This window comes from Cydia strobilella, chromosome Z, assembly GCF_947568885.1.
Source record: "Cydia strobilella chromosome Z, ilCydStro3.1, whole genome shotgun sequence".
Lineage (NCBI taxonomy): Eukaryota > Metazoa > Arthropoda > Insecta > Lepidoptera > Tortricidae > Cydia > Cydia strobilella.
This window is the reverse complement of record NC_086068.1, coordinates 3565149-3578481: the sequence shown is the minus strand read 5'-3', so window position 1 is coordinate 3578481 and position 13333 is coordinate 3565149. Positions and strand designations below refer to the sequence as shown.

At 39.3% G+C, this 13333-nt stretch overlaps 1 protein-coding gene across 1 annotated transcript in view; it reads right to left on the bottom strand.

Annotated features, from left to right (window-relative positions):
* The window catches only part of LOC134754540 (arf-GAP with Rho-GAP domain, ANK repeat and PH domain-containing protein 2), a 43294-nt gene that overhangs the window by 13007 nt on the left and 16954 nt on the right, over positions 1 to 13333 (bottom strand). Inside the window, exon 3 of the mRNA XM_063690840.1 lies at positions 5164 to 5284. Within this exon, the coding sequence (XP_063546910.1) occupies positions 5164 to 5284 (121 nt within the window). The remainder of the gene's footprint in view (positions 1 to 5163; positions 5285 to 13333) is intronic.

The window sequence follows — 13333 nt, the reverse complement described above, 5'->3', positions numbered from 1 at the left end:
AAGTTGATGAATTTCCGTAAAAAAGTTAATGGTACACTTTTAAATGAAAATGCCCATAAACAAGCGAATATTAAAACAATCGTTTTAATTAAGACTAAAGATCGATTGTGGTAATCAAATAATGAGGGCTAACGCGTATGAATTCGCCGCTAGGGGCGCTAGTGTAGATGGTGGTCTTTTCCATAGTTCGAAATGTCAAATGTCACTTGTCACTTCAATGACTGACAGCTGTTCTTTAGTCTTTTGGACCACCATCAACAGAGGCGCCAACTGGTGAGCAAAAAAACGATAGCCCCCATTGCAGTATTGATACTTTAGCGGCCAATAGTGACTTCCGACGCGTGACGTCACAGATCAGAATACCAAGGTGTCGTATTCGCACGGGTAAAGTTCGCGCACAGGTCACCAGAGCGCTGACTCAAAGAGTGACGCATTGACTCGCCAATAAACTGGTTTACCGGTTCCTAATAAATCGCACGATGACTAGATTATTTACTCATCATTAACTCTGCCCTACCGCCATAAAAAAACACAACATACATAATACGATCGCCGCACCACAGCCTCGAACGTGACATCATACTGGGGCAAGTTGAAGGCAAGCGCGCTAGAGGAAGAGCCCCGGCAAGATGGTCGGATTCCATTAGACAAACATGTGGTTCCATGCAGAGGGCAGCCCACATAGCCCTTGATCGCGTTAAATGGAGGGATATAGTTCTTGGTCACGATCCTCAGTCATGAGGGAACGACGAAGAAGAAGAAGAAGACCGCCATAAAAGTGCGTATACCTACAAAAGAAAATTATAAGGATAATGGCACGGGTGGCCCCTGACGCGCCAGCTCGTCTGTTATTTATAGAATAGAATACATTTATTAACGTCACCTGATGGTAGGTAACATATTAAGAGAGTGTATAAAAGGAGCGGACGAAAAAAGTAATGCCACGGCTGGCCGCAGCGCTGATTTTCGGTAGACCAAGCTTATAACTAACTTAAGACTAACATTAACGTATCGACAAACAAACAATGAGAGAGTTTTGAATGATTCACGGTTAGCTTCACTAGACTCATATTGACCCTATCTTCAGTCACCCGTGAACATGATGCATGTAACTGCGTCGAAATATCGGGAGCTCACAAATAATACAAAAGGTAATCACGGTCTATATCCCGGTCAATATAAGTCTAGTGAAACAATGAGAGAATAAACAAAAAAAACAACAACAAAAAAACGACAAACAAATAATAAGAAAAAAAAATTACAATTTACTGCCGTCGCTAAGTTTGTGGACACATATTCTAACGTTACCTTCTTTGTTAATTCTAGAGGTAGTTAAATATGTTAGGCTTTTAGAAAAGTTTTCGAAGAAAATATGGACCAGCAATCGCTTCAAGGACCAGAGGCGACACGAACTAGCTGCCGAAACACATTGTATTTTTCAAATTCAAACTTCATTTTAACGTTGAGTGTACTTTAAAGTTTAACCATTACATTTTTTATTAGTTTATTATTATTGTTAACTGAAACAGTATTATTTTTAAATTCCACCTTACAATGACTAAATATAATGTATATATCAACATTACCTAGTCTACATCTTTGTTCTATTACTTATATTCTGTCATCATACCGAAATAAATATTGGTCTAAATTCCACTGTAAATATATTATGTGTTTTAGCACTAATACTTGGTGGTAAAGCATACTTGAGTAGGTATTTAGCATATTTACGTGATACTACATTATTTATAAAATACCTTCGTGTTCATTCATTTCCGCGAGCGAGTAAAGGTCGTTCAAAGGATACTTCACTATATAAGACGTTTAATTGAGACCTTAATTCAATGCAGTACGACTTTAATTGAATATTTACTGGAGCCCAACAGCAAAACAGGTCTCCTAGTGTTAGCCTAAAATTAGCTGCTGGTAATTCTATACTGTTGTCAAAGAATCATTGATACAACAAGTTGTGTATACCTAGTTAAGACAATATACACACTTTTTCATCACACTTGGACGAAAAAGGTCTTATTTCATGCGGGTGTACCGAAGGAAAAAGGCCTATATTGTTCCCGCGGGAGTTATGGATTGTGAAAAAAAAATAGCTTTCTTTTTAGGGTTTCGTACCTCAAAAGGAAAAAACGGAACCCTTATAGGATCACTCGTGCGTCTGTCTGTCTGTCCGTCTGTCACAGCCTATTTTCTCCGAAACTACTGGACCAATTAAGTTGAAATTTGGTACACATATGTAAGTTTGTGACCCAAAGATGGACATGTAACGTAAACAAATTAATTTTACCCACGGGGGCCACTTTTGGGGGGTAAATGAGAAAATTAAGAAATAAAGTTTGTCAAACTATATCGTGTTACATATCAAATGAAAGAGCTCATTGTGAGAATCTCAAATATATTTTTTAATAATTTTAAGATAAATAGTTTAGAAGTGATTCAAGAAAATAGGCAAAAAATGAGCATTCCCCCCCCTTGATCTCCGAAACTACTAGGTCAAAAATTTTGAAAAAAATACACAAAATAGATCTTTACCTATAGATCACCGGAAAACCTATTAGAAATGTGCAGTCAAGCGTGAGTCGGACTTAATTACTTAGTTTTTGATCCGACCCCTACGGGTTTTTTTAAGACATTTCACATAAAAAATACTATGTTTAATTTGTGTAATGTACGGAACCCTTGGAACGCGAGTCCGACTCGCACTTGGCCGGTTTTTTATTATGTCACTAATTCATACAAACCAAGTATGTTATCAGTAAAATTAACGCGGCGGGAGTTTAACTTTTAAAATACTGACGTTTATAATTTAATATTTTTCTTTATGTTTAAAAATAATTAATTTGATTAATTAAATAGACGTTTAAAATATATTTTTTTACACAATTCTCAATCGTGGCTGAATGCCAAAGGTGTGTGCCTTCGATGTTTAACCTGTCAAGAAATGACAATATGGCGGACGAATGTTTGAAATGTCATTCGCTTAAAATTTTGTTTTTTCTTCGCAAGTGTGATAAAAAACATTGTGTGTAACTCCGGGGGTAATATTTTTACCCCCGGAGTTACACACAATGTTGTAAACACGTCTTTGATTACCTCCAGCCTGCGGCTGTCGTGAATATAAAGACCTCGTTTACAAAATCTCGCTTACTGATTCGGTCATATGGGGAAGACAAACAAATTATAGCCAGCATGAAATGAGTGTAGTATACCTTTGGGTACGGTGCTTTACGCACACTAGCGTTCCCTCCCCACCCCTGACGCAACCCCCCCCCCCCCTTTAGCATGAAATATGTCCCGGTTGACAGTTTTTTTTTTTAATTTTTTTGGGGAAAGTATACAATATAGGAAAGAAGTGTCAATGAAAGAAATAATCCTTATTCAATTCTTAACAAAAAAGGTTATATTCATTTCTTTGATATGATGCACCATATTCATGTTATAGCTAAATGAATTTCGACAAAATTTAGACGCAGCAGCAAATTTCATAGTTCTAGGTCAACGGAAAGTACCCTATAAATTTTGATTCCCTTGAGAGTGCCGAAATATACGTTTTTTCGGCATAAATATTTTTTCACAGCTTCAAGGGGCAGACTTGAGTATATGGTTTTAATTTCAACTGGACTCCTCCACGCGTTCCTGAGATAAAGGGTCTTGACAGTCAGACAGACAGACGGACGGACGGACGGACAGTGAACCTATATTTGTGTGATCCTATTTTTCCTTTCGAGGTACGGAACCCTAAAAATTAATATTTCGTAAAATTCTACGACCAAACCTTTACGTAATATCACCGTGTCGATACTGGACGGTTCCTATCATGAATATCATGGTAGATAAGTCACGTAACGTCTGTAAGCTGTCATTCCCGCATGACTGGTCTTTGTTGAATATCTGATAGAGGGAGCGAGAAACACGAATGACGGCCCGATTCGAACAATGCTTATAAGATATCACAGCAATACGATACTGTTCTGTAAGCGTCAAAAGTGAAATTTTCCTTTCCTAGTCCAGGCAATGCTCACCCACAGATCACTTTTTTCAGCCGATTCTCGTGATATTTTGTGAGCAGATTCTATATTTGGTGGTTCACGATTATTAGTATGACTTACCGACTCATCCGGTCTTCCTCAGGTCGACGGTGCAAAGCCTGCTTTACCTACTAGTGAAGTAGATGAGCATCCTACGAATCGTCCACATCGCCTGTTGTTTATGTCGCCCTGGTAACTTACCGACATACGGTCTTCCTCAGGTCGACGGTGCAGAGCCCGCTCTCCCTACCTGGTGTAGTCTTCGAAAGGTGTAGTAAACGAGCATCCTACGAATCGTCCACATCGCCTGCTGTTTATGTCGCCCTGGTAACTTACCGACATCTCGCCGTCTTCCTCGGGTCAACGGTGCAAAGCCCGCTCTCCCTACTGGTGGTTGTAAACGAGCATCCTACGAATCGTCCACATCGCCTCTTGTTTATGTCGCCCTGGAAACTTACCGACACATCTCGTCTTCCTCAGCTCGACCGTGCAAAAACCGCTCTCCCTACTGGTGTAGTCTTCGAAAGGTGTAGTAAACGAGCATTCTACGAATCGTCCACATCGCCTGTTGTTTATGTCGCCCTAGTAACTTACCTACACATCCAGTCTTCCTCAGGTCGATGGTGCAAGCCCCGCTTTCCGTACTGGTGTAGTCTTTGAAAGGTGTAGTAAAAGAGCATTCTACGAATAGTCCACATCGTCTCTTATTGTTTATGTCGCCCTGGTAACTTACCGACACATCTCGTCTTCCTCAGGTCGACGGTGCAAAGCCTGCTCTCCCTACTGGTGTAGTAAACGAGCATCCTACGAATCGTCCACATCGCCTCTTGTTTATGTCGCCCTGGTAACTTACCGACACATCTCGTCTTCCTCAGCTCGACCGTGCAGCCTGCTCTCCCTACTGGTGTAGTCTTCGAAAGGTGTAGTAAACGAGCATCCTACGAATCGTCCACATCGCCTGTTGTTTATGTCGCCCTGGTAACTTACCTACACATCCAGTCTTCCTCAGGTCAACGGTGCAAGGCCCGCTTTCCGTACTGGTGTAGTCTTCGAAAGGTGTAGTAAACGAGCATCCTACGAATCGTCCACATCGCCTCTTGTTTATGTCGCCCTGGTAACTTACCGACACATCTCGTCTTCCTCAGGTCGACGGTACAAAGCCCGCTCTCCTTACTGGTGTAGTAGACTAGAACCCGACGTATCAGCATCACCCATGCGCCTTTCCATTCGCCGCTCACGCCTTCCTGTACCGAACAACAAATCAGGTTATAGGTATAATTATTAACCCCCTTATACATAAAACTTTACAAGCCTCAATCAGTTAATGTTGTATCTCTTTCTTATAAATATAAATTCGAAATAAAAAGACAAACGACTAATAGCTAATTGGGGCCTTTTGTGCGTTTATGTCTAGATATTTTCACATTATTTTACTAAACGAGATTTAATCGCGTAAGCATATAAAGCAGTTTGTTTGCACGGTCGCATTTTTATCCCTTATCACCATGTCTGTCACGTTCTAACAAGTATGTAAGTGCGAAAGTGACATAGTGACAGGCAATGTTGGCAAAATATACAATCATGTAGCGTGACACTAAACCTCGGGCCTCAACCGAGATGATTGAGCAAATTTCAAAGTTTCAGTTTACATCAATCGCAAATCGTCGCTATACTTACTCAACCTCATATCTGCAACAATCATTTGATGGAAATGTCGCTTTTCTTTCATTTGGAATACGGGTGTTTTTGTCATCAAATGAATGTTGCAGATACGAGGTTGAGTAATTATAGCGGCGAAATGCGTAGAAGGCAAAAACAAAATGAATTCGCTCAAATAATGAACATGTTTTCGTCAATAGTGTTTCTTACAATTGCATGCAGGTGGTAAATCTTACTAGGTACAAAGTAGGAGAGCTTACTGCCACCAGAGTGCAGCACTAGCCCCTTTAGTAAACCATAGAGTAACTTAACATACTGTGCATTTAACAGTTTTCAGAGATAATAAAATATGACATTGATGCATCAAGGCGGTTTGTTTACAGAGGACCTACCGGGAAACGAAGCCGAAATTCGCTATCTGCCTCTTTATGCAAGTGACAGAGATAACGAAATTTCGATCTTCATGTTTCGCGATAGACCCTCAGATTGTGGTAGTGGCCTACGCAGAGTTTCGCGTAATATTCCCTATTATAAGGGCCACCCCACACTAGCGTCTTATGATCGTCGGCGCTATGTTAAATGGCGTCGCTGGGCAGTTGCGCCAACTAGGGAATGCAAACCGGTTAATAACCAGTTATTAACCGAAATTTATTGCGTCAAGCAGCAACCGACGGTGGGCCTTACTTTGAATATGACTGTTGATATGAAATAAAACTATGAAAACGGATTATATCGCGTATATTGAATTTATAATACATCCCGACGTTTCGAACTCTTTACAGCGTTCGTGGTCAACGGGTGACTGAGGAAAAATTACAAAATGCAAAAAATACCCACATATTAAAATAATGAACAATCATAGACTACACACTTTTTTTTTTTTTTTTTTTATCGCGTATATATATATATCTTTACTTGAAAAATAATTATAGTGTATAACTAGCCTTATGAACCGATTTTGCATGTACAACCAGCCTTAAAGTTTGTAGTCTATGATTGTTCATTATTTTAATATGTGGGTATTTTTTGCATTTTGTAATTTTTCCTCAGTCACCCGTTGACCACGAACGCTGTAAAGAGTTCGAAACGTCGGGATGTATTATAAATTCAATATACGCGATATAATCCGTTTTCATAGTTTTATTTCATGAGTAACTATCGCGGTAACCGAAGACAATATTATGACTGTTGATAATCAAAAGGATTCGCATAGCAGTAGTAAAGATTAAACTATAACACACATACAAAAGGTTTGTCTACGCAACAGACCATTTTCTCTGTTCCGCTCGGCGTAAATAGGCATAAAATGTTTCAGAATGTTTTAGCTCTTAATCAAAGATGGATGGATGTAATATGGATACAGTCTAAGGAAAAAACGTGCCTCGATAATCAAGAAAAATTTGATTCTCGATTAGATGGCGCCTTCGTTTGGTATTTAACAATTTCAACGCATATCAGTGAAAGAACATGGGTCAAAATAATATAAAAATAATCAATGTATAAATATTTCATCATCATATTTTTATCTTTAATTTTAATCGTGTGTCGATAGATGGCAGTGAATTTACTGTGGCTACAAAATTTACTATGACAGTACCGCTCTATCCTATTATATCCTTTTTGCTCTTAATGAATCAATAGCCCAAGCAGCAACACATCTATGACTAAGCATACAATACATTCAAACAATAACACAAACCAATGCATATGCATTTTAATGTCTTTCCACACATATTCGCAAAACCAAACATTCCCACGAAAAGCATGTTCTCTCTTAGGCGGTTATCAGTGTGTTAGTCACCTTAATTGAAAACAACACTTGATTGACCAATAGTGGGCCGTATGTCTTAGATAATAAGGTTCACGAATCGTCAGTTTACAGGGCGATGGTACAGTCGCCATCAGATATATCGGAGCGGCCGAGGTGCTCACAAATATCTGAACACGCCTCTATGAGGGCTATCGTTTTTTTGCTCACCAGTTGGCGCCTCTGTTGATAGTGGTCCAAAAGACTATAGAAAAGCTGTCAGTCATTGAAGTGACAAGTGACATTTCGAACTATGGAAAAGACCACCATCTACACTAGCGCCCCTAGCGGCGAATTCATACGCGTTAGCCCTCATTGTCAGGGCGTTAGAGTGCGTGTTCAGATATTTGTGAGCACCTTGGCCGCTCCGATATATCTGATGGCGACTGTACATAAGATTCATAACGTTCATATGTTCATATTGCGCAAATAAACAATCGCTTGGCAAATTATTAAAATAAATAGCAATGCAGTTTAGGGATTTTGATGACGGGTATATGCGACGTTTCCAAGCAAAAGGTACCACATTGTCGCTTACCATAAGAACGAAATTTGCTAGTAATTTTATACGAATAACCCGTCCGAGCGTCTTTATGGCAAGCGACAATGTGGTACCTTTTGCTTGAAAACGACACATATTGTATATGCAATAGGGACTGTGCACAGTGCAGGCTATTGTGGTATAAATGGGCATTTTTTTCTGTAGTGATGCACTAGACTTTTTTCGATAATAGCTCCTTCGTTACTAGGAAAAAAGCGTCCCAAGTTTAATTTTTCCATTCCGTTACCAATTTTCATATCATATCATATCATATCATTTATTCAATGCAACCATGGTATTTTACAAAGATGTTAAAAGTCTACTTAAGTACAAACATGGACCCTACTAGGGTGTAGCAGTTTACATTATAATTATTCTTCCCAGTAGGTAGTGGTGAATAATTGAATATTGGCTTATAACTACAAAAGGAATACAATCTTAACATTTTTCATTATTATATAAGTATAATATTGCACTCATTACATATCTATACACAATCGAGGCTAAGGTTGGTCTTGGAAGAAATCCTGCAAGGAATATGGGCATAACTTTAGTTTTTTTTATAAAAGTTGTGAGTTTTTTTTCGTTTGAAATATGTTGGGAAATTTGATTATATTTTTTTATAGACATTGCATGCGGACCTTTAAACACTCTGGACGGCCGAATACGGCGGTAACGAAATGGAAAGTACGTAAAATATATGAAAATTTTGGGTCATTCTACCTTTCCTAGGAGCATGGAATCAGCTCATGATTCTGGGCACAAATAACATTTAATTTACATATCTTAAAAAAAAGTCCAGTGCATCACTACAGACAATGAGGATATAATAAGATAGAGCGGTAGTCATAGTAAATTTTGTAACCACTGTAAATTCACTGCCATCTATCGAAATGCTTTAAAACTTAAAATGAAGATTTAAAAAATACGTTAAAATGTATTTAAATATGGATAAATTATTTTTTTATTTGCATTAATTATTATTATATGATTTTGACCCATGTTCTTTCACTGGTATGCGTTAAAATTATAAATAACAAACGAAACAGTCAACGCCCTCTATACGAGTGTAGGCCAAAACTAGTGGCCAATTTTCGTAATTTTCGAGGCACGTTTTTTCCTTAGACTGTATCCATCTATTACGGAGTTATATCTATCTTTGATACAGAGAAAATGCCAAAATCTAAAACTTAAATTGAAATAGGTGCGATGCTGCCCTCTACTTTAATACATGCGTGCGCGTTGTAAGCAGGAAAACGGTATTTTTTCGTTCTTTGTTAATTATTTCATTTCCAATTTGGCAATCTAATAACACAACTAAGTTACCTAAAAACACAACTGAGTCCTACATTTCGAGTATAAAATAATTCGTTATTTCGAAGTTTTTGCAAAAACCGGTTACTTCCGATCCCTGGTTGTAAGGACTAACTTGAACTTGACATTGAAATTTTGCGCCTATAAACAAGGGGCGCATGTGCTGCCATCTACACAAATAATAAACTTAAAAGTACATTATTGCGTTGTTACACGGTAACACATTTGACACGGGTCAACAACTTTTACCAAACCTCAAATCAATTTGAGCGTTGGGAGAAATTCTGCTTGAAAATTAGTAAGTAGGTATTATTAATGGGCCCACTGACTATCAGTCCGCCGGACGATATCGGCCTGTCAGTTGTTCGGAACTGTCAAATTTTTGTTCTAACTGACAGGTCGATATCGTCCGGCGGACTGATAGTCAGTGGGCCCCTTTACAGTAACATAATGTCACCTGTTTAACATCTGTTGATTTTAAGATTGTGTTGTTTCAAATAAAATTATCATTTTTAGTTGGGTAGGTCTGCCATTCTCAGTGTGCTCCGCGGTACCCTAGGGCTCCGCAAAGCCTCTGTTGGGGCTCCGCGAGAATACTTGTAATAATAAGAAAAAAAAACCAGCTCTTCTATAGATATATCTGGTCCACAGTGACGAATTTTATTTTATTTTATTTGGGGCTCCGCCAAATAATTCGCTTCCAAAAAGGGTTCCAATCACCAAAAAAGTTTCAAAAACTTGTAGGCAAATACAATTAAAACAAGATCCCATCTTCGCTTTCTCAGCCAATTAAAACAGAATACTCTTTAAAAACAAAAGTGCACTAAATGTGTTGTGTTGTGTATTTAAGTCTGTTTAGGGTTCCGTACCCAAAGGGTAAAAACGGTACCCTATTACTAAGACTCCGCTGTCTGTCTGTCTGTCCGCCTGTCACAGATGATGTATTTCTGTTGCCGCTATCAAAAATTGCGGCAAAAAAATCACGTTTGTTGTAACGTGATTTTTTTGCCGTTTTTTGCGTAATGGTACGAAACCCTTTGTGCGCGAGTCCGACTCGCACTTGGCCGGTCTTAGGTTTTTAACGGGATGCCCCGACAATCGTTTAGCTACGCGATAGTTTTTGTTGACAGTTGTCAATTGTTGCGGTGGATCGATGACAATGGCGGTGTCGCGACACAGTTTCACTCTGCGCATGTTGTTGCAGTAACGGTATTTTATAATATCGTAGACAGACATGAAAGTGAGTAGAGCCACAGAATTTACATGTAATAGTAGTAGGTACAGAAGATTCACTCCCTAACAAAACGCGACTACTAGCGCGTGCAGGCGTCCGTTCCATAGCGGTGTCAGGCAATTACTACGGCAAAACCTCAAAATTGAGGCGGCCGCAGGTACTTGTAGCGACGCGACGAAATTGCGGAGTGAGACACGCCTGGCAGAGCTTATTAAACGGGTATAGTTCTTAAATTAGGTTTTATTGAGTTTTATACTTATGGGACAAGACATGGGGAAATGGTAATGGGTAATGGGACTTTTGAATAACATACATTTTAAATAATGAGATTCATTATAATGAGACAAATAATCAAAAATAACAAATCGCTCAAAATGAATGTTGGAATCGTTTTATCTGGCATCAACCCGTATGTCGAGCTTGTCTTGCTGTCTCTTCCGTATTTTATATCGAATCGAACAGCAGAATTTAATAATTCTGGTGATATCGCATCATTTATACTCTAGAAGGGAATCCCCACCATAGATGGAAAATTGGGAATCGAATTTGAATCAATGCATGGTATTACTAGTATTAGGACATTGAACAAACAACTCCGACCTGTGACCTGTGGCCATCACATATAATTACATCGGACGGGTGCTGATCTGCAGCGAGTGTGGCACATTTGCTGCAAAAATTGGCTACGTCAGTCACCTGAGAGCACATCAGCGACACTCAGCGGTAGAAAGTAGTGGCTGTGGCCGAAAACGGCTAGGAGATGATGAGGACATTGAACCCCAAGAGGTTAATAAGTGGCTACATGAACGCTATGTCAGGAAATGTCATTGAACGAAGCGAAGTCAAATTACGCTCATGATTCTGAAACAAAATACATATAAAGCATGTCCTCCCGACATAGGTACAGTCAAGTGGACGCCTTAATACAAGCCTCCTTGGGCTTACCGTGGGACTTAAATCTGTGTAAGAATGTCATATAATATTTATTTATTTTAAGTGTAAAAATATGGGTGCAAGAATCATCTCAAAAATATGTCCCATAGCTCTTATGTCAGCGAATCAAGAACTATGGGACATATTTTTGTCTCGGGGCCACAATATCTATTCACAAATTTATTTACATACAAGATATATACAGTGGTACTACGTAAACGAAATTAATAACTAGCTTAAATCTAAAATAGGCCCTTGAGGCATTGTACCAAGGATGCTGGCGGCATTTCCCCGCTGTATCGCAATGCTGATACGTTGTACGAGAAAGCCGCCAGCTCTTCGGTCACCAGTTACGTCAACCAGACGCTTCGCGATTTCTGCAAACAACTTATGCGCGCTGGGACCCCATGGACCTAGAGTTTCAACTCCAAATGGAACGAAATGATACTCTCTACCGAGGCTCTTATATTTATTACGTTTTAAAATTTCGGCGCTTTCCGCCGCTCCGCCCGCTTTTACATTAGTCCGTTGGAGGTGGGACGGTGCCAGTGTGTCTACGCAGGTAGCATCCCACACCAACATCCGTCCCAAGCTCCAAGGAACCAAGGACATCCCATCGGGCCTCTTGCCATATGCCAGATATCTATTTATATGTATACATCCGAACCACATTCCTGTCATGTCTGTATACAATACACTTTATATTTCTTATTCTATTACTGTTATAAATATGCGGAGATGAATATTATCTCCAGTGAGTCACGAGACTCGCATGTACGCACTATATCTCACGATATGTTTATATTTATATGTTATCGTACTCAACGGATATGCAAGGCCTTGCTACTATTACTGCATATTTTGCCATTATTGGTAAACATGGACATATCGTATCATACAGACATTAACATTACAAACTTGTGGTTATGGCAGATTTTAATTCATGTCAGAGTTGTGAATGATTCACGGTTAGTTTCACTAGACTTATATTGACCGGGGTATAGGTGAATGATGAGATGACGGGTGACAGAGAGGTATGGAAGAAAAAGACATGCTGCGCCGACCCCAAGTGAATGGGACAAGGCCAACCGAATGATGATGATAGGGATATCGGGAGCTCACAAATAATACAAAAGGTAATCACGGTCTATATAAGTCATATTTATGTTGTACTAGCTTTTGCCTGCGACTTCGTCTGTGTGGATGTGGAGTTAGTAGTAGTAGTAAACTCTTTATTGTACAAAATTACATATTAAAAATTACTTGGTACAAATAATAATATGTACAAAGGCGAACTTATCCCTTTGAGGGATCTCTTACAGTTACCGGTTACCGTAGCCTATGGAGGCCTGTGACGTCAGTAATAGTGATTATTACAAATGTCGCACCTGTCACCGTGGTGGAATAGGGGCCTGGCGAGAACAAGTTGATAAAACGTTTTAAAATACTAAAGGTGAATTGTTTAGTGCAGTTCACTCATAGCTGCACCTGATATAGTTGTAAAAGTAAATTTTAAACGAATGAAAGCTAAAATAGTACATTATGATACAAGTGTGCTAAGTTGGTTATTACACACGAGGCGATATTGTGCGCGCGAGCTGTGAGCGAGCGCGCAATAAGAAAGCCGATGTGTGTAATAACCAATGCACACGCGTTTCATACGACGTTTTTCAACACACTTGCGAGAAAAAAAAAGATACTCATATTAATCAAATTTTAATAGTTAAAACAGTTAGTATTGTGTGTTGCATCTGTCATACTGCCGGCCGCCCCTCGACCCGGCCGCGGGCGGCGCGGCGGGCGGG